This window comes from Cydia fagiglandana, chromosome 24 (genome assembly GCF_963556715.1).
Source record: "Cydia fagiglandana chromosome 24, ilCydFagi1.1, whole genome shotgun sequence".
Classification (NCBI taxonomy): Eukaryota; Metazoa; Arthropoda; class Insecta; order Lepidoptera; family Tortricidae; genus Cydia; species Cydia fagiglandana.
The window spans coordinates 269,587-297,376 of record NC_085955.1 but is presented as its reverse complement, the minus strand read 5'-3'; the positions used below and the strand labels follow the sequence as shown (position 1 = coordinate 297,376).

The 27,790-nt window shown below is 54.0% G+C and overlaps 1 protein-coding gene and 1 long non-coding RNA gene across 2 annotated transcripts; both read left to right on the top strand.

Annotated features, from left to right (window-relative positions):
- The first annotated feature begins 429 nt into the window (after positions 1 to 429).
- Positions 430 to 27,490, top strand: LOC134676566 (uncharacterized). The gene is made up of 10 exons (XM_063534957.1): positions 430 to 582; positions 8,188 to 8,308; positions 9,397 to 9,585; positions 11,056 to 11,181; positions 15,092 to 15,204; positions 15,508 to 15,751; positions 24,963 to 25,153; positions 25,648 to 25,735; positions 25,899 to 25,988; positions 27,365 to 27,490. Exons 1-10 carry the CDS (start codon positions 464 to 466, stop codon positions 27,488 to 27,490), a joined length of 1,407 nt encoding a protein of 468 aa, XP_063391027.1. The 5' UTR covers positions 430 to 463.
- On the top strand, positions 4,411 to 6,352 carry LOC134676230 (uncharacterized). The gene is made up of 2 exons (XR_010099892.1): positions 4,411 to 5,004; positions 6,094 to 6,352. It is a non-coding gene; the product is annotated as an uncharacterized LOC134676230 (long non-coding RNA).
- Positions 27,491 to 27,790: the final 300 nt, after the last annotated feature.

The window sequence follows — 27,790 nt, the reverse complement described above, 5'->3', positions numbered from 1 at the left end:
TACGAACGTTTCCGAGGAAATACGATGGAAAACACTTATGTATTGCACTACATAGTACAAATATTCTTTTAGAAGTCACTTTTAGTCCTATGAAAATTGGAGGAGATTCGTACGTTATATAGTTTGAATCATGTTTTAACATACATTTTCTAATAAAACAACATTTTCTATTCATATTCATTCGTCGATAAAATTCTTCTTATGTAAAACCTTTTTACATTGAATAGGTAAGTACCGCGACCATCGATTAAAAAAAAACACATTAATGACAATAATGACAATGCCAATCAAATCAAACGACATTTACATTTTATAACTAATATTTGCTAACTTTATAAACTTTTAGCGAACTAACAATTTTAAATCGATTTAAAAATAAATACCTAGTCAACCCAGTGCGAGTTTTGTACAAAAGTAGAGTGGATAAAGAAAGCGTGACAGCAGTGTTTGAAGTGAGCTTGAGATGCTGGTGCCGGAGGCGGGCGCCACGGGCGAGCTGGTGCTGAAGGTGATCGGGCCGGAGGGGCAGGCGCTCGTCGCCTACTACCCGGAGGACACTCTGGTGGAAGAGCTGAAGAACCGGTGAGATAACATTCCTATTTCAGCCTATTGACAATACCTAAGATACCTACTAGTGAGGATGTTAAGTGCAACAACCTTTTTTTGTTTGATTAAAGCATGAAACTTGGCACAGCAGTTCCTTATATCAAAATAAGCCGATTTAGATCGGTAGCCCGAAGGACCCCCCCCTCTGGGGCCAGGGAGGGGGGGTCAAAGAACCGCTCCGCCCGGCTTCATTCTAAAAAATCTAACAGGCCCCGTTTAGCTAATAGGTCATATTTGGTATCAATTTCGGATAAATCAATAACGTAGAATTCATTTCTGTTATTAAAAAATTGCAATTTGTCGAACAAAATTAAAAAAAATTAAAAATAATCTAATTTTTCAAGTGTAATTTTTATGTTTTATTTGGTGTCAAAATTAAACTGCCTGGTTTTTCTACATACAAAAAATATGACAATAAAGCCTATTTAATGCAGATTTTAAAAACATAACTTTTATTTACCTTTATTAAAAGAAAATCGCATAAAAAAACTTATACCGTCTCGCGCCGGTGAATATCTTTTTACCGACATCGGCATCGTTATAGACAACATCCGAAGTACACACTGTGGAGACCGATTAAATGTAATGTTTATTGTTGTAGATCCTATTATAAAGATAGAAAAGCGTAAATATATTATTATTTATGTGTCGTTCAGTGAAAAAAGGGACCTAGGAAAAAATTATCACAGAGCCTCGCGTTTGTATAGAAGCATACTCGTATTTAATTAGTGCCAACCACTCCAAGGACTCCATGGTCGCTGTTCTCAATTCTCAATGAATAAGAAGTAAACTGTAAGTATATATATGTCAGTTTCAATCATATTCTGGCCACAGTAGGGTTGTCAGAACAGTTTGGAAACAGTCATTTGCTTTTTGCTTCCATTCCCAAGAAGACAGACTGAGCGTTGAGGGGGCTTTTGATACAGCAACCTTCGAGGCCGTAGAGGAAAGTCTGAAGAGTGAGGGCATCTGACCGGCAATAGCGCAATGGATAGGGAAAATGCTAAAAGGTAGATCCATTACGGCGGAGCTGGGAGGCCCACTTCTAGACTCAATGGTAAAAGAGCTCAACAGAGGAGGCATGTACATGCAGGCTTACTCTGATGATGGAGTGCTGTTAGAGAGAGGAATGGTTGTCACTGCGATAAGAGATATAATGATAAGAGGTCTCAGACAGGTACTGAGATGGTGTAGAGAGAGAGGGTTGGATCTCAATCCATCGAAAACAAAGCTGGTGCTATTCACTAATAGAAGAATAAAGGAGATGAAACCCATAAAGATACAAGGTATAGAACTAGACATGGTGGAGGAGTTGAAATATCTGGGCGTTACTTTAGACAGTAAACTCAGGTACAAAACTCACATCAAGGAGCAGACGGCTAAAGCTATAAGAACACTGTTCCAATGCAAAAGGGCAGTAGGAAAGAACTGGGGACTGAAGCCAGGAATGATCCACTGGATCTACAAGGCGATAATACTACCCAGGGTGCTATATGGAGCCGTGACATGGTGGTATAGAGCACATATTAAAGAAAACCAAAGAGACCTAAGACCTAACCAAAGTCCAGAGATTAGCGTGCCTCATGATGACGGGGGGTATGAGAATAACCCCGACACACGCAATGTAGGTAATGCTAGGCTTGAAGCCACTCTGGATTGAGGTAGAGAAAAGAGCCACCGAACAGTGGTACAGAATGAAAGCATGCAACGAATGGAGAGGAAGCTGCGTAGACAAGAGACACGCGCTGATACAAAGAGAGGCACTATCAAAACTTGAAATGTTGATGGCCAATAATGGCCTTATAAAGAGGCAGGAGATATTTGACAAGAAATATAGAATACACATAGGAGACAGAGATAACTGGAAGGTGGAAGTCGGACACCCGACGACCATCTGCTTCACGGATGGCTCAAGAAGAAGCTCGATGAAACTAGCAGGAGCGGGCATAGTGATCCTCAAACTGGGAGAGAATCAGTACCACTGGGTAGATATGCTAGCGTGTTCCAAGCCGAGGTATGTGCTATAACGCGCTGCGCAAGCATAATCAAGAAGAGCGTAAAACAAGAGGGCACTGTCGTAATATACACAGACAGCCAGGCAGCACTAAAGGCACTAAAGAAAATATCAGTTACCTCATCTCTCGTGAGAGAATGTCGAGAGGAGCTCAACTTGATAGGCAAGCAAAGAAGTGTCACGGTGGCATGGGTTCCAGGCTTCCAGGACACCAGGGAGTAACGGGAAACGAGAAAGCTGACGAGCTGGCGAGGATAAGGGCGGAGACGGAATACATAGGTCAGGAACCGGCTCTGCCTATGTCAGCGGATGTCACGAAGGGAGTCATAGAGAAGGTAAAAGAGATGGAAGCACAGAGAGAATGGGATGCAGACAGTCGAAGATGATGATCAAAGGTATAGATCAAAGGTATAGGTAAGAGCAGTCTGAGACTATTGACAGGTATCATTACAGGTCACAATACTCTCCACAGACACCTCAAGATAATGGAAATTAGTAGAGACGCCTCCTATCCACATTGTGGTAAGGAGGAGACTAGCTTACACTTACTAGCAGAATGTACTATGTACGCGGCACCGCGATATAATACATTCGGTAGAGACACACTAAAAGAAACCGAACTAAAGGACGTCGAACTCAAAGATGTCCTTTTATTCTGCAGGAAAACAAGAAGATTTGAGGAGAATAGTGTGGGAATGCCGCCGGGACAGTAACCTGAAGCTCCAACTCCAGGGAACTGGGCTGAATGAACGCGACAAGCGATCGACAGCCCGCCTGCTTCTGACCGGGCGACCCTACACTACATCTACATCTACATGTATAAGTTAGTCTATGAATTTACTAGAGTCGGTAGTGCTGCACTCTGGCGGCAGAACATTGCAGTAATATCCCATATTGAGAACAGCGACTATGGAGTCCATGGAGTGGTTGGCACTAACTAAATACGAGTATGCTTCTATACAAACGCGAGGCTCTGTGATAATTTGTTCCAAGGTCCGTTTTTCACTGAACGACACATAAAAACATATTTGTACGCTTTTCTATCTTTATAATAGGATCTACAACAATAAACAATACTTTTAATCGGTCTCCAGAGTGTGTACTTCGGATGTTGTCTATATCGATGCCGATGTCAGTAAAAAGATATTCACCGGCGCGAGACGATATAAGTTTTTTTTATGCAATTTCCTCTAAATAAAGGTATGTAAAAGTTATGTTTTTAAAATCTGCATTAAATAGGCTTTATCATGATATTTTTTTAATGTAGAAAAACCAGGCAGTTTAATTTTGACAATAAATAAGAAACAAAAATTACACTTGAAAAATTAGATACTATGAGTTTTATTTTTTATTTTTCTACAAATCGCTAAATTTTTATACCAGAAATGAATTCTACGTTATTGATTTATCCGAAATTGATACCAATTATGACCTATTAGCTAAACGGGGCCTGTTAGAATTTTAAGAATGAAGCCGGGCGGAGCGGTACTTTGACCCCCCCTCCCTGGCCCCAGAGGGGAGGCTCCTTCGGGCTACCGATCGAAATCGGCTTGTTTTGATATAAGGAACAACTGTGCCAAGTTTCATGCTTTAATCAAGAAAAAAAAGGTTCGACCTTTTTTTGTCACTTAGAACCCTAGCTATACGTCCGCATTCGTCCGTCACGGTGTCGTTTTCTGATTTTTAATTTCCACGTATTATGTTTTTATAACTGTGCAAGTGATGTCGGAGCACATGCTCCGCAATTTTAAAGTCTCTCGTATAGTTTAGGTAATAACTACCTGGGGGCCTAGCCAAAACACATTTCGAAAAAAGATATCGCTAACGAATCGATAAAAAATGTATGGGAATGACAGGTACCGTAGATGAGTCTGTCGAAAAATATTAACGAATACAAAAATGTTAGCCAAGTTGCAATGTTGTAACGAAACGCAAAACTTTCGTTACCGGGATTCGCCATGTGTCATACATTGTCTAGCCAAGTGACACTTTTGACAAGCGAAATCAAATCGTTATCGCCTCCTAGGTGTAGCTACGTAGCGCGAGCTATCCCCTTGCAGATAACTTATCGAAGCACAAGAAAATACCGAATAATAGTGTTTGTAAATTAGAATTTGTAGTAAAAAGCATACTTCAACATCATTGTGGGCGGCGAACAACGCGGAAGTGTCGCTTAGACGCAGGCGCCGTCTGAAAAATCGCCTCTATTGAAACTGCTTAGGAAAGGACTGCTACGATCAAAGGATTGTGGGCCGTACGCAGCATTTCACCCAAAGAATCCAATGTGACCGAGGCGCTGAATATCTACCTATCTATAGTGACAGTGTCATGGAAAAATGGATTATGCACCCACAAATGCAACACGTAACAACGTCCCTACAAAGGTAAGAGTGAGTCAATAACTTATCCCTACTATACCTACTAAAAAGTATATAAAATATGTTATTAATGCTAAAATAACAAATGTGTTCCTGTTACGTCATCAAATATAAACCGATGAACGGTGTAGATTAAATTTGGTACCCATATGCACAATGGCAAGCACTTGTTTTTCAATAGGAAAGTGAATTGAATGTGTAAAGGCAAAGGTATATAGGTAAAGGCTTTACAAATATAGATAAAGACTCGGGAACAAATGTTCTTCACACAAATAAATGCCCTTCCCGGGACGCAAAACCATCACCTTCATAGGCAAGGTCACTAACAACTAGCAATATTGTAGTGTCATCCCATTTTCTTAAATTGATTTGAAAGGGACGAGACTACAGTGTTGCTACTTTTTAATTTCTACAATTTCTTGTCGGACTGTACAGTAAGCTCAAGAAGACTTGTGTTGTGGGTACTTAGGGTACTTAGATAACTATATAAAGATGGTCAAACCAATTTGTCAGTAAGTAAGAACCAGGAAAACTCTACTCATAGTTATCTTTTGGGTGCTAGTACTAGTATATGACAAAGCTAGTATGATTCTCTCCGTCTTTGTTTGAAATGAGACAGTCCTTTGACAAACTATACTTAAATACATAGACAACACCCATGACTCAGGTACAAAATATCTGTGCTCATTACACAAATTTCCTTACCGGGGATTCAAACTCAGGATTATCAGCTTAACCGGCAGGGTCACTATAGTCACTACCAACTAGGCCAGACGGGCTGTTGTCATACATATCAATTATCAACCATAGTATTGAAACTTTTTCATATTATGAAACATATTGTATATGACTTCTTTTGGCAGGCACAGGTACAGTCAGCTGAAGAGAAAAGGTACCAACCCTGCATACAAACTTCTATGTAGCGGTGGTAACTTTTCTCTGCAGCTGACTGTACCTACACACTATATAAAAATAATCTTAACATATACTTACACAAAACATTTAGTTTTTTTTGTCATGTGACTGGTAGAGAATAAGTATTATAACCAAATGTTACAAAGTTTGTTGAAAAACTAAGCATTCATTTTGTTTCAGGTGACTTGGATATTCATTGCAGCCTTGGCATATGAACCAATACTTTATGGTGCTCCAAAGCCAGGGTCAAGGGAAGAAACTATGTCACATGTACAACCACAAAAATATATTGAGTGTTGTTTTACTGTTTTAAAACACTGTACATAATATATGTACAAACAAGAATGCTTGGCTACTGATTTCATGCTGCCGGCAAAAAATACCTGCTGCATCTTTCATTAACAGATTTTCAATAAAATAAATTAACTTTTTAACCCAATCATTGTTTCATTTATTTATGGTGGTTACCACCTTAACTTTTGGTATGCTTAGGAGCAGATCTGCTCCCATGTATATACTTACCTATATTCAACTTTAAAAAAATGCATTAATTTTTAAAAGTTGTCTTTAAAAAACGACCGGTCTGGCCTAGTGGGTATTGACCCTGCCTGCTAAGCCGATGGTCCTGGGTTCGAATCCCAGTAAGGGCATTTATTTGTGTGATGAACACTAATATTTGTTCCTGAGTCATGGGTGTTTTCTATGTATATAAGTATGTATTTGTCTATATAAGTATGTGTAAGTTATTTATTTTATTTAATTTAATTATGATTGATATATAAATTACAAATTTTTGACAGGAGCATACAAAAGGTTAAATATGAACAAAAAGCAAAGACAGTAGGTAATAAAACAATAATATTAAGTAACAATATGATTTATTAGTTTTGGTTTCACAGGCAGCTTTTATCTTATCTAATGCATAACATCTATGTATTCAATGTCCGCTTGACTTTTGTTAGTTTCGAAAATGTTTGAAGTCTATGAAGTAAATGATTTCACTGAGGTTACACTGATTCGGGCAAACCTGTCCACAATTTCACTTCACGGTTTGAATCATTACTAACGCTTAAAGTATTGTCTCTTCTGGTCAAGTAAGCCAGCAGTGCATGTCCTTAGCACTGGTAACTGTCATGAAGATTGCAGCGGCAGCTTTGACTGTACTGTACTGCCAACTTGGCGAGGACTTCTCAGCGTGGAAGAAGAGCCCGCTCTTGCCCGCTCTTGCCCGCTCTTGCCCGCTCTGGCTGCGCCGCCGCCTTGGTTGGGGCTGCGGGGACGACGGCTGTCTGAAATTGTTAAACTTTAGGTCAAAATTATATGCAATTAACAACACACTTTTCAAATATTACACTATATAGAGTTATTTTATCACGAAATTGTGATTAACTAAGTTAGACAAATACCAAAATATTTAATTTGCTTACCGATAAAACAATTATTTTCTCCAAAATTAGATTCGCTGTTCACTTGACACTCTTGACAGCTGACAGATGACGTTTCTTGACGGTTTTGAACGAGAACCACAGACAAAAATTAATTTTTACCGACTTGGCGCGTAGCTTGAGCGTTAACTAAAAAGATTGCCTCTTGGCTAGGTTATTATAAACATTATCGACCAGTCGCTCGCGAACGTAGAGATCGAATCGACACGGAGCGAATGTAATTTGGCTACGGGCCCTGTGCCATTCGGCCACCGGCCCACAGCGGCATTGGTCCATTTTTTTGGCAGTGTTTCTGCTTGATAAAAACAAATTTAACAAATTTTCTGAAAATTTGTTCTAATAGTATATAAGAGACTGTTAAAATGAAGAAAATATTTTATGATTCAGGCTTTTACGACTCTACGTTCAGTCTTGGATGGGCGGGGTAAAATATACTTCAGGTAGGTAGGTATATATCGGTCGGGGAGGCCTTGTACACGTGGAGGCGGTCAGTTGAGAAAGAGGCTGGCTCAACTGGACTCGGCTGGAAAGAGTTGAAAGTAACCGCTCAAGATCGTGATAAATGGAGGATTCTTCTGCGGGCCCTATGTCCCTAATGAGGGATAACAGGAATGCATCATCATCATCATTATCAGGTATATATCTTCAAACCAAGGATGTAGGTTTGATTGCTGTCCCTTTCGGTGTAGCTCGATAGTCTTATAGACTAATATAGACCATCACAGACATGTCTAGGTATCTTCCAGATATCGGCGAGAATGGACAATCTCTGGCTCTAATCCCTGCCGTGTGTCTGAAACCTTAATGAAGTTAATATTGCGTGTGTTAGGGCCATCGAGCACTTCTACCGCGGCGAGGCGGGCGCGGCGCGCTACAAGCTGGTGCGCGTCTGCGACTCCTCCACGCTGCACGACTTCCTGACCCTGGCGCAGCAGCAGCTGCAGCCGCAGGTCAGTCTACCATCGAGCACTTCTACCGCGGCGAGGCGGGCGCGGCGCGCTACAAGCTGGTGCGCGTCTGCGACTCCTCGACGCTGCACGACTGCACTGCAGCCGCAGCCGCAGGTCAGACTACCGCACTGTTGAGCCTAACCTAACGTACAGTCAACTTTAAAAATATGGGTGTAGCCAACTTATTCAAAAATATGTCCCATAGTTCTTAATTCGCGAGATGATTTGTGCACCCATATTATTAGTCAACTGTAGAAATGCGAATTAAGAACTATGGGACATATTTTGAGATGATTTGTGCACCCATATTATTAGTCAACTGTAGAAATGCGAATTAAGAACTATGGGACATATTTTGAGATGATTTGTGCACCCATATTATTAGTCAACTGTAGAAATGCGAATTAAGAACTATGGGACATATTTTGAGATGATTTGTGCACCCATATTATTAGTCAACTGTAGAAATGCGAATTAAGAACTATGGGACATATTTTTGAATAAGTTGGCTACACCCATATTTTTACATTTGACTGTGTACTATCATTCACCATTTCCGAAGCTAACTGCATGACACAACAGATATCGTGACCACTTGACCAGGTCATAGATTTTGATCATTAAATGAAATGCAATTTTAGAATTGATCTCTTCATGATAATAGTTAGGTTATTAGGTTTTTCATGACGTGTCCAAGTCAAAAATGATCATTTCTTGAAATAGTCGCGACTATTTCAAGAAATGATCATTTTTGGCTACGACATAGACATCTTATGAATTTTATGATCTCACGCAGTCCACATCGTTTACGTCCTAGATTTTCTTTGTCCTGCTGGTTCAGTCTATTTGCTTCTTGATCGTATCGTTATCTGGAGTGAGCTGTTCCTCCTGTTTCGAGCGATGTGGGAAGTAATTGAAACGACTCGTTACCTTTAGGATGTTTATTGCAACTGCTATATATGGGCCAATACAAGTGTTATCTAGCATCATAGATTAGTAGCACATAGAGGGTACACAAAGAGTATACATGCAGACATGTAATGGGGTATAATACCTACTTATAATATAACACTACATTCGTTTGGCAGGAGGAGTTGCTCCTGGTGGAGCTGCGCGTGCCGATGGCGGGCGCGCTGGACCTGGGCGCGGTGCGCGCGCCCGCGCCGGCCGCCGTGGCCGCCGCCACCGCCGCGCTGCCGCCGCCCCGCCACCAGCCGAGGCAGCCCAACCTGCAGGCGCTGCTGTCCACCAACGAGCTGTCCCACGAGCTGAGGAAGGTACCGTCGCTCACATGCTACCCACAGGCAAAGACATCCTCCAGACTGAGCATAGTCGCGCTACCCCCTCTGCCACAAATATACGGTAGTTTAACTTCATTTTCGATCAAGTGTCTTTGGGCAAGCGTGTCTCACTCCGCGATTTCGTCGCTTTGCTACAGGTAGCTAAAAGTGCATCCGTTCGGCCCCAATTTTGGGGTTTGCCATAAGCCGCGCGTGGCGCTGTCGCCACCTAGCGGCCATATCTGTGCTGATCGTAACAGGCGCGTTTTGTTAGAGAGTGAGTCTTCTGTACTTAGTACTATTATTTATTCTGTGCTTTGGGTGACGCCCAAGTGTCTTTGAACGGACCAATCACGGCACGGGACTCGCTCACCCCGTCCCCCGCTCCCCTGAATTTTTGGCAGAATCGGTTTCATGAAATAATTGCTCTAAGGTCCGTTTAGTTAGAGGATATGTCTTATGTCTGTGCTTCGGTTAACTGTCCATCGGTGGACTTTATGACATAAAGCATAAGGTCCACCATTGGACAGTTAAGAAGGTTGTAGGTACAGTGGGCCTAGCACAGGAGCGGCGAGATCGTATCTCGCCCGCGAGATTGGCTATGATAATAAGTACAGTTACAAAATGTCGGGTGGTCTATCCTGCGAGCGAGACACAGTACGAGTACCCATGTAAGGACTTACACCACTGGGACCACTTACACCATCCCACTAACCCGGGGTTAACTTGTTAACCCGTTAACCCAGTGTCAAATTGTACTGGTAACCATGATAACTCCGAGTTTAACAGATTAAGGGCCAGTTGCACCAACCAGGCAACCACATTTGACAGACTGATCAACGTCAGCCGGCGCGCCCCGGCACTTTACTATGAAACTTTCCATACATAAAAATTTAGCGAACTCTTTAGCGATACGAACAGTTTGGTGCAACCGACCCTAAAGGGGCCCACTGATTAACAGTCTGTCAGTTGTTCGGAACTGTCAAAATTTTGTTCTAACTGACAGGCCGATATCGTCCGGGGGACTGTTAATCAGTGGGCCCCTTAACACGTACGGGGGTGGGATGGTGCACGTGGCCCTAATAGTTTGTCGACTGGTTTCCTTTTTAGGGTTCCGTACCCAAAGGGTAAAACGGGACCCTATTACTAAGACTTCGCTGTCCGTCCGTCCGTCCGTCCGTCCGTCCGTCTGTCACCAGGCTGTATCTGTTGTAGCTAGACAGTTGAAATTTTCACAGATGATGTATTTCTGTTGCCGCTATAACAAATACTAAAAACAGAATAAAATAAAGATTTAAATGGGGCTCCCATACAACAAACGTGATTTTTGACCAAAGTTAAGCAACGTCGGGAGTGGTCAGTACTTGGATGGGTGACCGTTTTTGTTTTTGCTTTTTTTTTTGCATTATGGTACGGAACCCTTCGTGCGCGAGTCCGACTCGCACTTGCCCGGTTTTTTTGTGGTAGATCCTGATCAGCCTGGTGGAGGCGGGCGCGCGGCTGGCGGCGGGCGGGCCGCACTACGAGCGCGCGCTGGCGGAGCTGCGCGCCGCGCTGCAGCCGCCGCGGCCCGCCACCAGGCCCGTCGTCGAGGTAACAAGGCCGTTCAGGATCTATAGTTGTAACGTTATGCGTTACACGAACTATTATTATTAAAATAAAATACAAATATTGATAAAAATACCACTTAAAACTAATTTTACGAGCTAATATTTACAATTAAAACTATATTAAAACATAAAAAATGCAACAAGTATTCGTCAGCGCCGTCTTAGCGCTCCGATAGATTTGTGAATGCAACATTTTAGAGCTCACAGAAACAAGTTCTTTTGTTTGTCGTATGGTCAGTTGCATTAGCGGATCGCCCGTCCACCATTCCCGATCTTCATTCGAAATAGAACGCACGTCACACTAATCATCGGTCTCTGATACGTACATCAATTTATAAAAATGTAACCGATATAACTTAATATGTTGTCGTCCCTAACGTTCCTCGAAATGTTTTTCCTTAACGTCGTAATACGTTAACTTGTACTATCGCGAGTGAAAGTAAACCCCAAATTGGGTAAGTGGTAAATTTATTAACGCAAATGTAGATTTTCCATGCTAATTAGATATTAAGATAATTTTAGTGCTTTTACTTTACTTCATCAAACCATTTCACAATTAAATACTAAGTGTATAATGATTTTGCTCGATCATGCTGCTGTAACGATATTGCATCAGAAATTATTTCCACCCTCATTTTGAAATAGTAAATTATTGCATCATCTTTACAAATTGTAATCTCCGACTCTGATTGTGAACATCCACGGCATCACTGCTACATTTTAGGTGCTTTCTTTTCCTGCCGCTCGCCGGAGATGCTCACAAATTACGTAGCCGGACTGTAATCTCATGCGTTTGGATGACGCGTTCCAGGGTCCAAAGTTCGGGCTGAATTTTGTGGTGGAGGATCCACCGCAGCCTACTACTACGTTGGGTAGTACACTCGCCGCAGCCACACCTACACTACGCTACACTTCTCTCGTCAGTCGGAAGACCACCCCGTCTCAAGCACCGGGCGGCCCTGAGTACAGTCGGCCACAGTTCAGCGCCCGCGCACACCCAGGCGAGAGTACCTAACCGCAGAGTAAAGGGATATTGTGTGGATTTATAAAACCAAACTTACGACCCACTTGGCCATTTAGTTTTTTTTAGTTAAATTAAATATTCTTTTGCACGAATCGAGATTACTCATTTCTCTCTTCTAAAAGGTAATTAAGATCCTAAACGTGACACTTGAACTAAAAGTTGATGAATGATGAACGTTTGGTTTTCCCAATTAGTAGAAATAAAAATAAAAACAGGTTAGTTGCAAATAAAAAGAAGAAAAGCGTGCTACTAATGTGTACTTTCCACTCGATAGAAACAATTAATACTAATTTCACTATATTTGTGATACTAAGCGTAATTTAACACTAACATAAAATAAATTATAGAATTTGACCATATGTGGGTAGAAATCAATTTACGAAACACCTTACAAAATTACCAAATTACTTTCTACTAATAGTACACCTTAGTAGCAAATGAAACCAAAAAAAACGTTGCACAGAAAAAAGAATAAGCCACAAACATACACTAACTACAAAAGCCGAGAAATAAATAGGATTTGTGTGAATTTAACCACGTTAGAGGGCGCCAGTGTCACGTTTAGGATCTTAATTACCTTTTAGAAGAGAGAAATGAGTAATCTCGATTCGTGCAAAAGAATATTTAATTTAACTAAAAAAAACTAAATGGCCAAGTGGGTCGTAAGTTTGGTTTTATAAATCCACACAATATCCCTTTACTCTGCGGTTAGGTACTCTCGCCTGGGTGTGCGCGGGCGCTGAACTGTGGCCGACTGTACTCAGGGCCGCCCGGTGCTTGAGACGGGGTGGTCTTCCGACTGACGAGAGAAGTGTAGCGTAGTGTAGGTGTGGCTGCGGCGAGTGTACTACCCAACGTAGTAGTAGGCTGCGGTGGATCCTCCACCACAAAATTCAGCCCGAACTTTGGACCCTGGAACGCGTCATCCAAACGCATGAGATTACAGTCCGGCTACGTAATTTGTGAGCATCTCCGGCGAGCGGCAGGAAAAGAAAGCACCTAAAATGTAGCAGTGATGCCGTGGATGTTCACAATCAGAGTCGGAGATTACAATTTGTAAAGATGATGCAATAATTTACTATTTCAAAATGAGGGTGGAAATAATTTCTGATGCAATATCGTTACAGCAGCATGATCGAGCAAAATCATTATACACTTAGTATTTAATTGTGAAATGGTTTGATGAAGTAAAGTAAAAGCACTAAAATTATCTTAATATCTAATTAGCATGGAAAATCTACATTTGCGTTAATAAATTTACCACTTACCCAATTTGGGGTTTACTTTCACTCGCGATAGTACAAGTTAACGTATTACGACGTTAAGGAAAAACATTTCGAGGAACGTTAGGGACGACAACATATTAAGTTATATCGGTTACATTTTTATAAATTGATGTACGTATCAGAGACCGATGATTAGTGTGACGTGCGTTCTATTTCGAATGAAGATCGGGAATGGTGGACGGGCGATCCGCTAATGCAACTGACCATACGACAAACAAAAGAACTTGTTTCTGTGAGCTCTAAAATGTTGCATTCACAAATCTATCGGAGCGCTAAGACGGCGCTGACGAATACTTGTTGCATTTTTTATGTTTTAATATAGTTTTAATTGTAAATATTAGCTCGTAAAATTAGTTTTAAGTGGTATTTTTATCAATATTTGTATTTTATTTTAATAATAATAGTTCGTGTAACGCATAACGTTACATAGTTGACCCGCTGCATACCAAAGAGAATAGATAGTAAGGAGGGCTATTGCCAAAGTAAATTTTGTAGACACGGTACATTTACTGCCATCTATCGACACACGATTAAAACTTAAAATAAAATTGAAAATGTATAAATTAATCAAAATATGTTTACGGATAAATGATTTTTAATTTTTATTGTTCCATACTGACCCATGTTCTTTCACTGATATGTGTTAAAATTGTTAAATATCAAACGGTGCGGTGTCGTCAACGCCATCTAACCGAGAATAGGCCAAAGGTGTGTGCGCCATCTATTCGAGAATGACTTTTTCTTAATTTCCGAGGCACGTTTTTTTCTTACACTTTATTTATCTTATACGGAGTTATATATTATCTCTGCTGCATACATACAAATTTCGAATATCCGGGAGGAGAGATGTCAGACATCTCTGTGCTATATAGAGAGAGACGTTTATCGTCCCACAGCATTAGACATTCGACATGTGTCCACGAGTAAGTGATTTAAATGAACTTTATCTTTTGATCGAACTAACTGACTCACTCCTCACTGAGGATTTAACTCGCTCAGTCGCTCATCTATCTCATGCAGTGTTCGTTGCGCTCTCTTTCCCAGCCGGCCGAGCGTGACGAGCGAAGAGCGAGTGCGTGCGGCGATGCGAATATGTTTCGAGGCGGTTCGGAATAATTCGGAGGGTGTCGGGAAAACATGACGGAATTGTATTGCGTAGATTCGCTATCTTCAGTGGCGGATTTGCCCTAAGGCACAGTAGGCCCGGGCCTAGGGCGGCAAAATATTTAGAGGCGGCAAATTGTGACAAAATATTCGCTGATGGTAACAAGAAAAAACTCAAATTTTATTATTTATTTAAATATATGTAGTAAATATTATGGGTGCCTTGAAAGGGGCGGCTACAGGGCCTGGGGCCTAGGGCGGCAAAGACTGCAAATCCGCCACTGGCTATCTTAGTCACTCCTATAGCTTTGTGTGTCTGATTGATGGTCATCTCTCTCTACTCACTCGTGAAGAATATAGTCTACACATCCACTGAGTGACATATATCTCCTCGAGCGAAAGATACGAATCAATCTTTTCAACTCTTGCACAGCATACGCTTGAAATTCGTGTTTCGTGGAGTGTGTGTGTGTGTGCAGGTGATCACGCCGGAGGACATCGCGCAGCGCATCGCCGAGGAGCAGGAGGCGCCCCGCACCCCGCCCCCCGTCGGCGGCAGCGACGCCTTCCGCCGCGCGGAACATCTGCAGAGGTCTGTTTATCAGGGCGTTCTGTCACAATAATAGGCTGACCTTCTCGTAGAATAGTTGCAGTCCGTTTTGTTTTCCATTTAGCATTTAGTTTATTGTTTATTTTTTTATTCTTCAATATTCTTCTTGACCTTCACTCGCTGGCGCGGCGCACCGCCAGTGCAGCACAAGGCCGCACTGGCAGGATCGCCATGTGAGGTTGGGCTTTAATGACACAATATATAAGGCTACACTACGGGAGTGTGAGCGGCGTTGCACACACACACTACACTATACAAACAGAATGAATGGTGGATATTTATCAGGTTCCTGGAGGAGTTCCGTGCGTGGCGCGTGTCGTGCGCGCCGGCGGCGGGCGCGGAGGCGCTGGCGGCGCTGCGGGAGCTGGGCTGGGCGGGCGCGGCGGCCGAGCGCGCGCTGCGGGCCACCGGCGGCGCCCCGCCCGCCGCCGCCGCCTGGCTGCTGGGCGAGCGCGGCGCCAGCGTCTGCGAGCTGGTGGACGGGCTGCCCGACGGCGCCGTGCTGCAAGCGCTGCTCAAGCAGCCGCAGGTGTGTGTCTGCGGGCCACCGGCGGAGCCCCGCCCGCCGCCGCCGCCTGGCTGCTGGGCGAGCGCGGCGCCAGCGTCTGCGAGCTGGTGGACGGGCTGCCCGACGGCGCCGTGCTGCAAGCGCTGCTCAAGCAGCCGCAGGTGTGTGTCTGCGGGCCACCGGCGGCGCCCCGCCCGCCGCCGCCGCCTGGCTGCTGGGCGAGCGCGGCGCCAGCGTCTGCGAGCTGGTGGACGGGCTGCCCGACGGCGCCGTGCTGCAAGCGCTGCTCAAGCAGCCGCAGGTGTGTGTCTGCGGGCCACCGGCGGAGCCCCGCCCGCCGCCGCCGCCTGGCTGCTGGGCGAGCGCGGCGCCAGCGTCTGCGAGCTGGTGGACGGGCTGCCCGACGGCGCCGTGCTGCAAGCGCTGCTCAAGCAGCCGCAGGTGTGTGTCTGCGGGCCACCGGCGGAGCCCCGCCCGCCGCCGCCGCCTGGCTGCTGGGCGAGCGCGGCGCCAGCGTCTGCGAGCTGGTGGACGGGCTGCCCGACGGCGCCGTGCTGCAAGCGCTGCTCAAGCAGCCGCAGGTGTGTGTCTGCGGGCCACCGGCGGAGCCCCGCCCGCCGCCGCCGCCTGGCTGCTGGGCGAGCGCGGCGCCAGCGTCTGCGAGCTGGTGGACGGGCTGCCCGACGGCGCCGTGCTGCAAGCGCTGCTCAAGCAGCCGCAGGTGTGTGTCTGCGGGCCACCGGCGGAGCCCCGCCCGCCGCCGCCGCCTGGCTGCTGGGCGAGCGCGGCGCCAGCGTCTGCGAGCTGGTGGACGGGCTGCCCGACGGCGCCGTGCTGCAAGCGCTGCTCAAGCAGCCGCAGGTGTGTGTCTGCGGGCCACCGGCGGCGCCCCGCCCGCCGCCGCCGCCTGGCTGCTGGGCGAGCGCGGCGCCAGCGTCTGCGAGCTGGTGGACGGGCTGCCCGACGGCGCCGTGCTGCAAGCGCTGCTCAAGCAGCCGCAGGTGTGTGTCTGCGGGCCACCGGCGGAGCCCCGCCCGCCGCCGCCGCCTGGCTGCTGGGCGAGCGCGGCGCCAGCGTCTGCGAGCTGGTGGACGGGCTGCCCGACGGCGCCGTGCTGCAAGCGCTGCTCAAGCAGCCGCAGGTGTGTGTCTGCGGGCCACCGGCGGAGCCCCGCCCGCCGCCGCCGCCTGGCTGCTGGGCGAGCGCGGCGCCAGCGTCTGCGAGCTGGTGGACGGGCTGCCCGACGGCGCCGTGCTGCAAGCGCTGCTCAAGCAGCCGCAGGTGTGTGTCTGCGGGCCACCGGCGGAGCCCCGCCCGCCGCCGCCGCCTGGCTGCTGGGCGAGCGCGGCGCCAGCGTCTGCGAGCTGGTGGACGGGCTGCCCGACGGCGCCGTGCTGCAAGCGCTGCTCAAGCAGCCGCAGGTGTGTGTCTGCGGGCCACCGGCGGAGCCCCGCCCGCCGCCGCCGCCTGGCTGCTGGGCGAGCGCGGCGCCAGCGTCTGCGAGCTGGTGGACGGGCTGCCCGACGGCGCCGTGCTGCAAGCGCTGCTCAAGCAGCCGCAGGTGTGTGTCTGCGGGCCACCGGCGGCGCCCCGCCCGCCGCCGCCGCCTGGCTGCTGGGCGAGCGCGGCGCCAGCGTCTGCGAGCTGGTGGACGGGCTGCCCGACGGCGCCGTGCTGCAAGCGCTGCTCAAGCAGCCGCAGGTGTGTGTCTGCGGGCCACCGGCGGAGCCCCGCCCGCCGCCGCCGCCTGGCTGCTGGGCGAGCGCGGCGCCAGCGTCTGCGAGCTGGTGGACGGGCTGCCCGACGGCGCCGTGCTGCAAGCGCTGCTCAAGCAGCCGCAGGTGTGTGTCTGCGGGCCACCGGCGGAGCCCCGCCCGCCGCCGCCGCCTGGCTGCTGGGCGAGCGCGGCGCCAGCGTCTGCGAGCTGGTGGACGGGCTGCCCGACGGCGCCGTGCTGCAAGCGCTGCTCAAGCAGCCGCAGGTGTGTGTCTGCGGGCCACCGGCGGAGCCCCGCCCGCCGCCGCCGCCTGGCTGCTGGGCGAGCGCGGCGCCAGCGTCTGCGAGCTGGTGGACGGGCTGCCCGACGGCGCCGTGCTGCAAGCGCTGCTCAAGCAGCCGCAGGTGTGTGTCTGCGGGCCACCGGCGGAGCCCCGCCCGCCGCCGCCGCCTGGCTGCTGGGCGAGCGCGGCGCCAGCGTCTGCGAGCTGGTGGACGGGCTGCCCGACGGCGCCGTGCTGCAAGCGCTGCTCAAGCAGCCGCAGGTGTGTGTCTGCGGGCCACCGGCGGAGCCCCGCCCGCCGCCGCCGCCTGGCTGCTGGGCGAGCGCGGCGCCAGCGTCTGCGAGCTGGTGGACGGGCTGCCCGACGGCGCCGTGCTGCAAGCGCTGCTCAAGCAGCCGCAGGTGTGTGTCTGCGGGCCACCGGCGGAGCCCCGCCCGCCGCCGCCGCCTGGCTGCTGGGCGAGCGCGGCGCCAGCGTCTGCGAGCTGGTGGACGGGCTGCCCGACGGCGCCGTGCTGCAAGCGCTGCTCAAGCAGCCGCAGGTGTGTGTCTGCGGGCCACCGGCGGAGCCCCGCCCGCCGCCGCCGCCTGGCTGCTGGGCGAGCGCGGCGCCAGCGTCTGCGAGCTGGTGGACGGGCTGCCCGACGGCGCCGTGCTGCAAGCGCTGCTCAAGCAGCCGCAGGTGTGTGTCTGCGGGCCACCGGCGGAGCCCCGCCCGCCGCCGCCGCCTGGCTGCTGGGCGAGCGCGGCGCCAGCGTCTGCGAGCTGGTGGACGGGCTGCCCGACGGCGCCGTGCTGCAAGCGCTGCTCAAGCAGCCGCAGGTGTGTGTCTGCGGGCCACCGGCGGAGCCCCGCCCGCCGCCGCCGCCTGGCTGCTGGGCGAGCGCGGCGCCAGCGTCTGCGAGCTGGTGGACGGGCTGCCCGACGGCGCCGTGCTGCAAGCGCTGCTCAAGCAGCCGCAGGTGTGTGTCTGCGGGCCACCGGCGGAGCCCCGCCCGCCGCCGCCGCCTGGCTGCTGGGCGAGCGCGGCGCCAGCGTCTGCGAGCTGGTGGACGGGCTGCCCGACGGCGCCGTGCTGCAAGCGCTGCTCAAGCAGCCGCAGGTGTGTGTCTGCGGGCCACCGGCGGAGCCCCGCCCGCCGCCGCCGCCTGGCTGCTGGGCGAGCGCGGCGCCAGCGTCTGCGAGCTGGTGGACGGGCTGCCCGACGGCGCCGTGCTGCAAGCGCTGCTCAAGCAGCCGCAGGTGTGTGTCTGCGGGCCACCGGCGGAGCCCCGCCCGCCGCCGCCGCCTGGCTGCTGGGCGAGCGCGGCGCCAGCGTCTGCGAGCTGGTGGACGGGCTGCCCGACGGCGCCGTGCTGCAAGCGCTGCTCAAGCAGCCGCAGGTGTGTGTCTGCGGGCCACCGGCGGAGCCCCGCCCGCCGCCGCCGCCTGGCTGCTGGGCGAGCGCGGCGCCAGCGTCTGCGAGCTGGTGGACGGGCTGCCCGACGGCGCCGTGCTGCAAGCGCTGCTCAAGCAGCCGCAGGTGTGTGTCTGCGGGCCACCGGCGGAGCCCCGCCCGCCGCCGCCGCCTGGCTGCTGGGCGAGCGCGGCGCCAGCGTCTGCGAGCTGGTGGACGGGCTGCCCGACGGCGCCGTGCTGCAAGCGCTGCTCAAGCAGCCGCAGGTGTGTGTCTGCGGGCCACCGGCGGAGCCCCGCCCGCCGCCGCCGCCTGGCTGCTGGGCGAGCGCGGCGCCAGCGTCTGCGAGCTGGTGGACGGGCTGCCCGACGGCGCCGTGCTGCAAGCGCTGCTCAAGCAGCCGCAGGTGTGTGTCTGCGGGCCACCGGCGGAGCCCCGCCCGCCGCCGCCGCCTGGCTGCTGGGCGAGCTCGGCGCCAGCGTCTGCGAGCTGGTGGACGGGCTGCCCGACGGCGCCGTGCTGCAAGCGCTGCTCAAGCAGCCGCAGGTGTGTGTCTGCGGGCCACCGGCGGAGCCCCGCCCGCCGCCGCCGCCTGGCTGCTGGGCGAGCGCGGCGCCAGCGTCTGCGAGCTGGTGGACGGGCTGCCCGACGGCGCCGTGCTGCAAGCGCTGCTCAAGCAGCCGCAGGTGTGTGTCTGCGGGCCACCGGCGGAGCCCCGCCCGCCGCCGCCGCCTGGCTGCTGGGCGAGCGCGGCGCCAGCGTCTGCGAGCTGGTGGACGGGCTGCCCGACGGCGCCGTGCTGCAAGCGCTGCTCAAGCAGCCGCAGGTGTGTGTCTGCGGGCCACCGGCGGAGCCCCGCCCGCCGCCGCCGCCTGGCTGCTGGGCGAGCGCGGCGCCAGCGTCTGCGAGCTGGTGGACGGGCTGCCCGACGGCGCCGTGCTGCAAGCGCTGCTCAAGCAGCCGCAGGTGTGTGTCTGCGGGCCACCGGCGGAGCCCCGCCCGCCGCCGCCGCCTGGCTGCTGGGCGAGCGCGGCGCCAGCGTCTGCGAGCTGGTGGACGGGCTGCCCGACGGCGCCGTGCTGCAAGCGCTGCTCAAGCAGCCGCAGGTGTGTGTCTGCGGGCCACCGGCGGAGCCCCGCCCGCCGCCGCCGCCTGGCTGCTGGGCGAGCGCGGCGCCAGCGTCTGCGAGCTGGTGGACGGGCTGCCCGACGGCGCCGTGCTGCAAGCGCTGCTCAAGCAGCCGCAGGTGTGTGTCTGCGGGCCACCGGCGGAGCCCCGCCCGCCGCCGCCGCCTGGCTGCTGGGCGAGCGCGGCGCCAGCGTCTGCGAGCTGGTGGACGGGCTGCCCGACGGCGCCGTGCTGCAAGCGCTGCTCAAGCAGCCGCAGGTGTGTGTCTGCGGGCCACCGGCGGAGCCCCGCCCGCCGCCGCCGCCTGGCTGCTGGGCGAGCGCGGCGCCAGCGTCTGCGAGCTGGTGGACGGGCTGCCCGACGGCGCCGTGCTGCAAGCGCTGCTCAAGCAGCCGCAGGTGTGTGTCTGCGGGCCACCGGCGGAGCCCCGCCCGCCGCCGCCGCCTGGCTGCTGGGCGAGCGCGGCGCCAGCGTCTGCGAGCTGGTGGACGGGCTGCCCGACGGCGCCGTGCTGCAAGCGCTGCTCAAGCAGCCGCAGGTGTGTGTCTGCGGGCCACCGGCGGCGCCCCGCCCGCCGCCGCCGCCTGGCTGCTGGGCGAGCGCGGCGCCAGCGTCTGCGAGCTGGTGGACGGGCTGCCCGACGGCGCCGTGCCGCAAGCGCTGCTCAAGCAGCCGCAGGTGTGTGTCTGCGGGCCACCGGCGGAGCCCCGCCCGCCGCCGCCGCCTGGCTGCTGGGCGAGCGCGGCGCCAGCGTCTGCGAGCTGGTGGACGGGCTGCCCGACGGCGCCGTGCCGCAAGCGCTGCTCAAGCAGCCGCAGGTGTGTGTCTGCGGGCCACCGGCGGAGCCCCGCCCGCCGCCGCCGCCTGGCTGCTGGGCGAGCTCGGCGCCAGCGTCTGCGAGCTGGTGGACGGGCTGCCCGACGGCGCCGTGCCGCAAGCGCTGCTCAAGCAGCCGCAGGTGTGTGTCTGCGGGCCACCGGCGGAGCCCCGCCCGCCGCCGCCGCCTGGCTGCTGGGCGAGCTCGGCGCCAGCGTCTGCGAGCTGGTGGACGGGCTGCCCGACGGCGCCGTGCCGCAAGCGCTGCTCAAGCAGCCGCAGGTGTGTGTCTGCGGGCCACCGGCGGAGCCCCGCCCGCCGCCGCCGCCTGGCTGCTGGGCGAGCGCGGCGCCAGCGTCTGCGAGCTGGTGGACGGGCTGCCCGACGGCGCCGTGCTGCAAGCGCTGCTCAAGCAGCCGCAGGTGTGTGTCTGCGGGCCACCGGCGGAGCCCCGCCCGCCGCCGCCGCCTGGCTGCTGGGCGAGCGCGGCGCCAGCGTCTGCGAGCTGGTGGACGGGCTGCCCGACGGCGCCGTGCTGCAAGCGCTGCTCAAGCAGCCGCAGGTGTGTGTCTGCGGGCCACCGGCGGCGCCCCGCCCGCCGCCGCCGCCTGGCTGCTGGGCGAGCGCGGCGCCAGCGTCTGCGAGCTGGTGGACGGGCTGCCCGACGGCGCCGTGCTGCAAGCGCTGCTCAAGCAGCCGCAGGTGTGTGTCTGCGGGCCACCGGCGGAGCCCCGCCCGCCGCCGCCGCCTGGCTGCTGGGCGAGCGCGGCGCCAGCGTCTGCGAGCTGGTGGACGGGCTGCCCGACGGCGCCGTGCCGCAAGCGCTGCTCAAGCAGCCGCAGGTGTGTGTCTGCGGGCCACCGGCGGAGCCCCGCCCGCCGCCGCCGCCTGGCTGCTGGGCGAGCGCGGCGCCAGCGTCTGCGAGCTGGTGGACGGGCTGCCCGACGGCGCCGTGCCGCAAGCGCTGCTCAAGCAGCCGCAGGTGTGTGTCTGCGGGCCACCGGCGGAGCCCCGCCCGCCGCCGCCGCCTGGCTGCTGGGCGAGCGCGGCGCCAGCGTCTGCGAGCTGGTGGACGGGCTGCCCGACGGCGCCGTGCCGCACGCGCTGCTCAAGCAGCCGCAGGTGTGTGTCTGCGGGCCACCGGCGGAGCCCCGCCCGCCGCCGCCGCCTGGCTGCTGGTGGACGGGCTGCCCGACGGCGCCGTGCCGCAAGCGCTGCTCAAGCAGCCGCAGGTGTGTGTCTGCGGGCCACCGGCGGAGCCCCGCCCGCCGCCGCCGCCTGGCTGCTGGGCGAGCGCGGCGCCAGCGTCTGCGAGCTGGTGGACGGGCTGCCCGACGGCGCCGTGCCGCACGCGCTGCTCAAGCAGCCGCAGGTGTGTGTCTGCGGGCCACCGGCGGAGCCCCGCCCGCCGCCGCCGCCTGGCTGCTGGGCGAGCGCGGCGCCAGCGTCTGCGAGCTGGTGGACGGGCTGCCCGACGGCGCCGTGCTGCAAGCGCTGCTCAAGCAGCCGCAGGTGTGTGTCTGCGGGCCACCGGCGGAGCCCCGCCCGCCGCCGCCGCCTGGCTGCTGGGCGAGCGCGGCGCCAGCGTCTGCGAGCTGGTGGACGGGCTGCCCGACGGCGCCGTGCTGCAAGCGCTGCTCAAGCAGCCGCAGGTGTGTGTCTGCGGGCCACCGGCGGCGCCCCGCCCGCCGCCGCCGTCTGGCTGCTGGGCGAGCGCGGCGCCAGCGTCTGCGAGCTGGTGGACGGGCTGCCCGACGGCGCCGTGCTGCAAGCGCTGCTCAAGCAGCCGCAGGTGTGTGTCTGCGGGCCACCGGCGGAGCCCCGCCCGCCGCCGCCGCCTGGCTGCTGGGCGAGCGCGGCGCCAGCGTCTGCGAGCTGGTGGACGGGCTGCCCGACGGCGCCGTGCTGCAAGCGCTGCTCAAGCAGCCGCAGGTGTGTGTCTGCGGGCCACCGGCGGAGCCCCGCCCGCCCCCGCCGCCTGGCTGCTGGGCGAGCGCGGCGCCAGCGTCTGCGAGCTGGTGGACGGGCTGCCCGACGGCGCCGTGCTGCAAGCGCTGCTCAAGCAGCCGCAGGTGTGTGTCTGCGGGCCACCGGCGGAGCCCCGCCCGCCGCCGCCGCCTGGCTGCTGGGCGAGCGCGGCGCCAGCGTCTGCGAGCTGGTGGACGGGCTGCCCGACGGCGCCGTGCTGCAAGCGCTGCTCAAGCAGCCGCAGGTGTGTGTCTGCGGGCCACCGGCGGAGCCCCGCCCGCCGCCGCCGCCTGGCTGCTGGGCGAGCGCGGCGCCAGCGTCTGCGAGCTGGTGGACGGGCTGCCCGACGGCGCCGTGCTGCAAGCGCTGCTCAAGCAGCCGCAGGTGTGTGTCTGCGGGCCACCGGCGGCGCCCCGCCCGCCGCCGCCGTCTGGCTGCTGGGCGAGCGCGGCGCCAGCGTCTGCGAGCTGGTGGACGGGCTGCCCGACGGCGCCGTGCTGCAAGCGCTGCTCAAGCAGCCGCAGGTGTGTGTCTGCGGGCCACCGGCGGAGCCCCGCCCGCCGCCGCCGCCTGGCTGCTGGGCGAGCGCGGCGCCAGCGTCTGCGAGCTGGTGGACGGGCTGCCCGACGGCGCCGTGCTGCAAGCGCTGCTCAAGCAGCCGCAGGTGTGTGTCTGCGGGCCACCGGCGGAGCCCCGCCCGCCGCCGCCGCCTGGCTGCTGGGCGAGCGCGGCGCCAGCGTCTGCGAGCTGGTGGACGGGCTGCCCGACGGCGCCGTGCTGCAAGCGCTGCTCAAGCAGCCGCAGGTGTGTGTCTGCGGGCCACCGGCGGAGCCCCGCCCGCCGCCGCCGCCTGGCTGCTGGGCGAGCGCGGCGCCAGCGTCTGCGAGCTGGTGGACGGGCTGCCCGACGGCGCCGTGCTGCAAGCGCTGCTCAAGCAGCCGCAGGTGTGTGTCTGCGGGCCACCGGCGGCGCCCCGCCCGCCGCCGCCGCCTGGCTGCTGGGCGAGCGCGGCGCCAGCGTCTGCGAGCTGGTGGACGGGCTGCCCGACGGCGCCGTGCTGCAAGCGCTGCTCAAGCAGCCGCAGGTGTGTGTCTGCGGGCCACCGGCGGAGCCCCGCCCGCCGCCGCCGCCTGGCTGCTGGGCGAGCGCGGCGCCAGCGTCTGCGAGCTGGTGGACGGGCTGCCCGACGGCGCCGTGCTGCAAGCGCTGCTCAAGCAGCCGCAGGTGTGTGTCTGCGGGCCACCGGCGGAGCCCCGCCCGCCGCCGCCGCCTGGCTGCTGGGCGAGCGCGGCGCCAGCGTCTGCGAGCTGGTGGACGGGCTGCCCGACGGCGCCGTGCTGCAAGCGCTGCTCAAGCAGCCGCAGGTGTGTGTCTGCGGGCCACCGGCGGAGCCCCGCCCGCCGCCGCCGCCTGGCTGCTGGGCGAGCGCGGCGCCAGCGTCTGCGAGCTGGTGGACGGGCTGCCCGACGGCGCCGTGCTGCAAGCGCTGCTCAAGCAGCCGCAGGTGTGTGTCTGCGGGCCACCGGCGGAGCCCCGCCCGCCGCCGCCGCCTGGCTGCTGGGCGAGCGCGGCGCCAGCGTCTGCGAGCTGGTGGACGGGCTGCCCGACGGCGCCGTGCTGCAAGCGCTGCTCAAGCAGCCGCAGGTGTGTCCGGAAGCCTCCGCTGGAGTGGTCTTCTGCTATAGACCGACCGCTTAAATGAGTCCTCGCCTGCGCGGTACGGGCGCGACGGGGTAGGAAGAGGATACGATAAAACTGTATGCGAGAAAATATCGAATCGAATAGTCGCCGTGTGACGAACGATGATCTATGGAGTTTTGTCTTTCTTTACTTATATTACTCTAAGTTCTTAGTTATTTATGTTTTTGACCAACCATTTAAGTTTCTGAATCTATTGGTTCCAATAATGATTGTTTATTGTCCAGATCCAGCGCGGGTTGCTGAACACGCGCATGCTGGTGGCGTTCATCGGGATGGTGGGGCCGGCCAACAGCGCCGCGCTCTGGCTCGCCTCCCCCCGCGGCTCCCCCCTCCTGTCGCAGATCTCGCGCACCTACCACTCCGAGAAGTACTGCCTCGCCGTCAACCAGTTTAGCGAGGAACACAACACACGCCCGTCTACATCGCGACAACGATGACTTACAAGAGCCTACTGCAATGTAGAAGAACTTATAGAGAACTGTTTTTAGCAGTTCGTCTACTCGCTAACAGAGGGCGCTTTAATCAAAATTTAATGATGATTAATTAATTGAGTTTTTATACTGCTGATTTATTCTACAACAAACTCGGACTTAATACTAATTTATGGCCAACATAGTCAATAATTTATTTAATTGGTATGACTTTTGATTCTTAGCTCAATAAAAAAATGATCTACTTTATTACTTCTAGGTCTAATTGTCACATTTTGATCACAATGATCACCTCAAGGTATGTAGATGTTTGCTATTTTGTTAATTTGGGTGGGTAGGTACTTCTACATTTATACGATAAAATTCATTCAACGAATCTCCTCCAAGTCCTAATTTAAATAAAAATCAGTGGTAAACCTGCATAAAGACTTTATAAGTTGACCAGATGTTTTAAACCATCCCTCGTGAATGCAGAAAGGTGCCCGGGCTGTTCTGGACCGGTGGCGCCGTGTGCCGCGCCTGCGCCTTCCCGCCGGAGAACTTCCACTTTGCTCACAGCGCACCTGGTGAGTGATGAAATGATAATGATGACACCAAACCTAGTGTCAAAGTGTATGGGTAACCATGGCAACTCCAGGTTTAACCGGTTAACCCCGGGTTAGTGTAATGGTGCAAGTGGGCCTAAAAGTATTAAAGAATGTACTTCTGTCAGGTTTGGTGACGATGCAGGTGTCGCCCGACGACGAGATATGCGGCATCTTCAGCGTCATCTTTAAGCCGCTGCACCAGTTCGACCTCCGCAGCGTCGTGTTCGGCCGGGTACGGATCTTCACTTACTAGCGCTGCTACTCGCCGACAGGTGGCGTTTATAGTTTAAGTGGCAGAGGTTTACTATCGATGATACTTTCATATTGTTTTATCCACTGCAACTATAGTTCGTTTTTTTAGCATTAGAAAGAACTTGCAAGAAGGTAAGCGATCTTGACATGTCTTTTAATTGAAAAACGCTTTCTAAAAATCAAAAACCATTACTTATGAAAGCAGAAGAATATAAATGATCGTATTAGATTCATAATTGTTACATATTTGCCTTAACTTATTTTTAAAATGTGTTTTTCAATTAAAAGACACATCAAGATTGTTTACCTTATTTCTAATGCTAAAAAAAACGAACTATAGTTCTGAACTTTAATTTGATTGAGCTGAAATTTTGCATACATATGTAAGTCGGGTGACAATGCAATATTATGGTGTCATCGAGCTGATCTGATGATGGAGACCGAAGGTGCATGACCATAGGGAATTAGGGACTCTGTGATAAAACAACGAAACCTAATTGTGTTTGGGGTTCTTAGAATTGTCTCGATGAGTATTAGTTGCCTGTGGAAAAAAAAGTACAGTCAGCGATAAAAGCTTGTACCAAAAATGAAATTTTTGCCAAAAACTTATTATCCACTGCAACTAGTTCTATCATGGTTCGATCTGCGCAGCGTTGTCTTCGGTCGGGTATGACACTAGGACACTACTAACTAGTGCTGCTACTCATCGACGGATGGTGGTAGTAGTTTTTTCTTTTATGTAAATTAAATGGTAGAATTGCACATTCTTATTGTTGCCTATTTTGTGTACCGAACATGACCGAACTGATCAAAGGAGTGTAGCTATCTCATGCGGCTTTTGAAAAGGGGTGGTGCATAAATTGCGCGAGGTGTTTTCGGCCACATAATAGCATAGCTCTCCGGGCTTTGACTGTATTCGTCCCCAACTATTGTTCTTTTGAAGCTGCTATAACCGCTAAAATCGAAGTTCTTATATTTCTAACAACTATCTCTGTCACTCTAATAACGCCTTAATTGGAGTAAAAGAGAAAGATGCCCGTGATTTGCGAACTTCGGTGTTCGGTAGGCTCTCTGATGAGCAGTGGCGTAGCTAGGAGGGGGCGGCGGGGGCGGTCCGCCCCGGGTGTCACTCATTTAGGGGTGACACCCGACCGTGAACATCAGTAGTGCCACCTATAAAAATTCGTAAAATCATGTAAAATGAAAGCGATGGAGTAAATCCTGAGCTATTTAACATAAATTACAAATTTTTAAATATATTTTACAAGTTTGATTGAATTTTGGGGTGACACCCACAATTTCCGCACCGGGTGCCACCCATGCTACGCCACTGCTGATGAGGCACGTCGTTCGCAGGTGGTGCTCCCGTCGCGCACGTTCGAGGCCATGCGCGCGCTCGGCTCCGCGCTCAGCTCGCAGCCCGTCGTCGAGATAACCGCCGCGACGCTGTTGCCGGTGCCGCGCCGTCCAACAACCAAATAATTTATAGCCGTAACAGTCACCTACCTAGTTTGTGATTATTAATGTAAATGTATTCATGAGAAAGATTTCGCAGAGGATTAAATGAAAATGAATAAGCGAACATTTGAATTTTATTACCTAGGCTAAAACAGCGGTCAACCAGCAACCCTTAAATTATAGTTGATCAAGCAAATCTTGTCAGTAGAAAAAGGCGCGAAATTCAAATTTTCTATGGGACGATAACCCTTCGCGCCTTAATATTTTTTATATTTGACGCCTTTTTCTACTGACGAAATTTGCTTGACCAACTATAATTTGTAG

What these genes read in the sequence shown, in the direction of transcription:
- LOC134676566 (XM_063534957.1), top strand. Translation starts at nt 464, where the DNA reads ATGCTGGTGCCGGAGGCGGGCGCCACGGGCGAGCTGGTGCTGAAGGTG. An exon ending in TGTCCCACGAGCTGAGGAAG is followed by an intron (nt 9,586 to 11,055) that starts GTACCGTCGCTC and finishes TTTTTGTGGTAG; the next exon opens with ATCCTGATCAGCCTGGTGGA. An exon ending in CCACCAGGCCCGTCGTCGAG is followed by an intron (nt 11,182 to 15,091) that starts GTAACAAGGCCG and finishes GTGTGTGTGCAG; the next exon opens with GTGATCACGCCGGAGGACAT.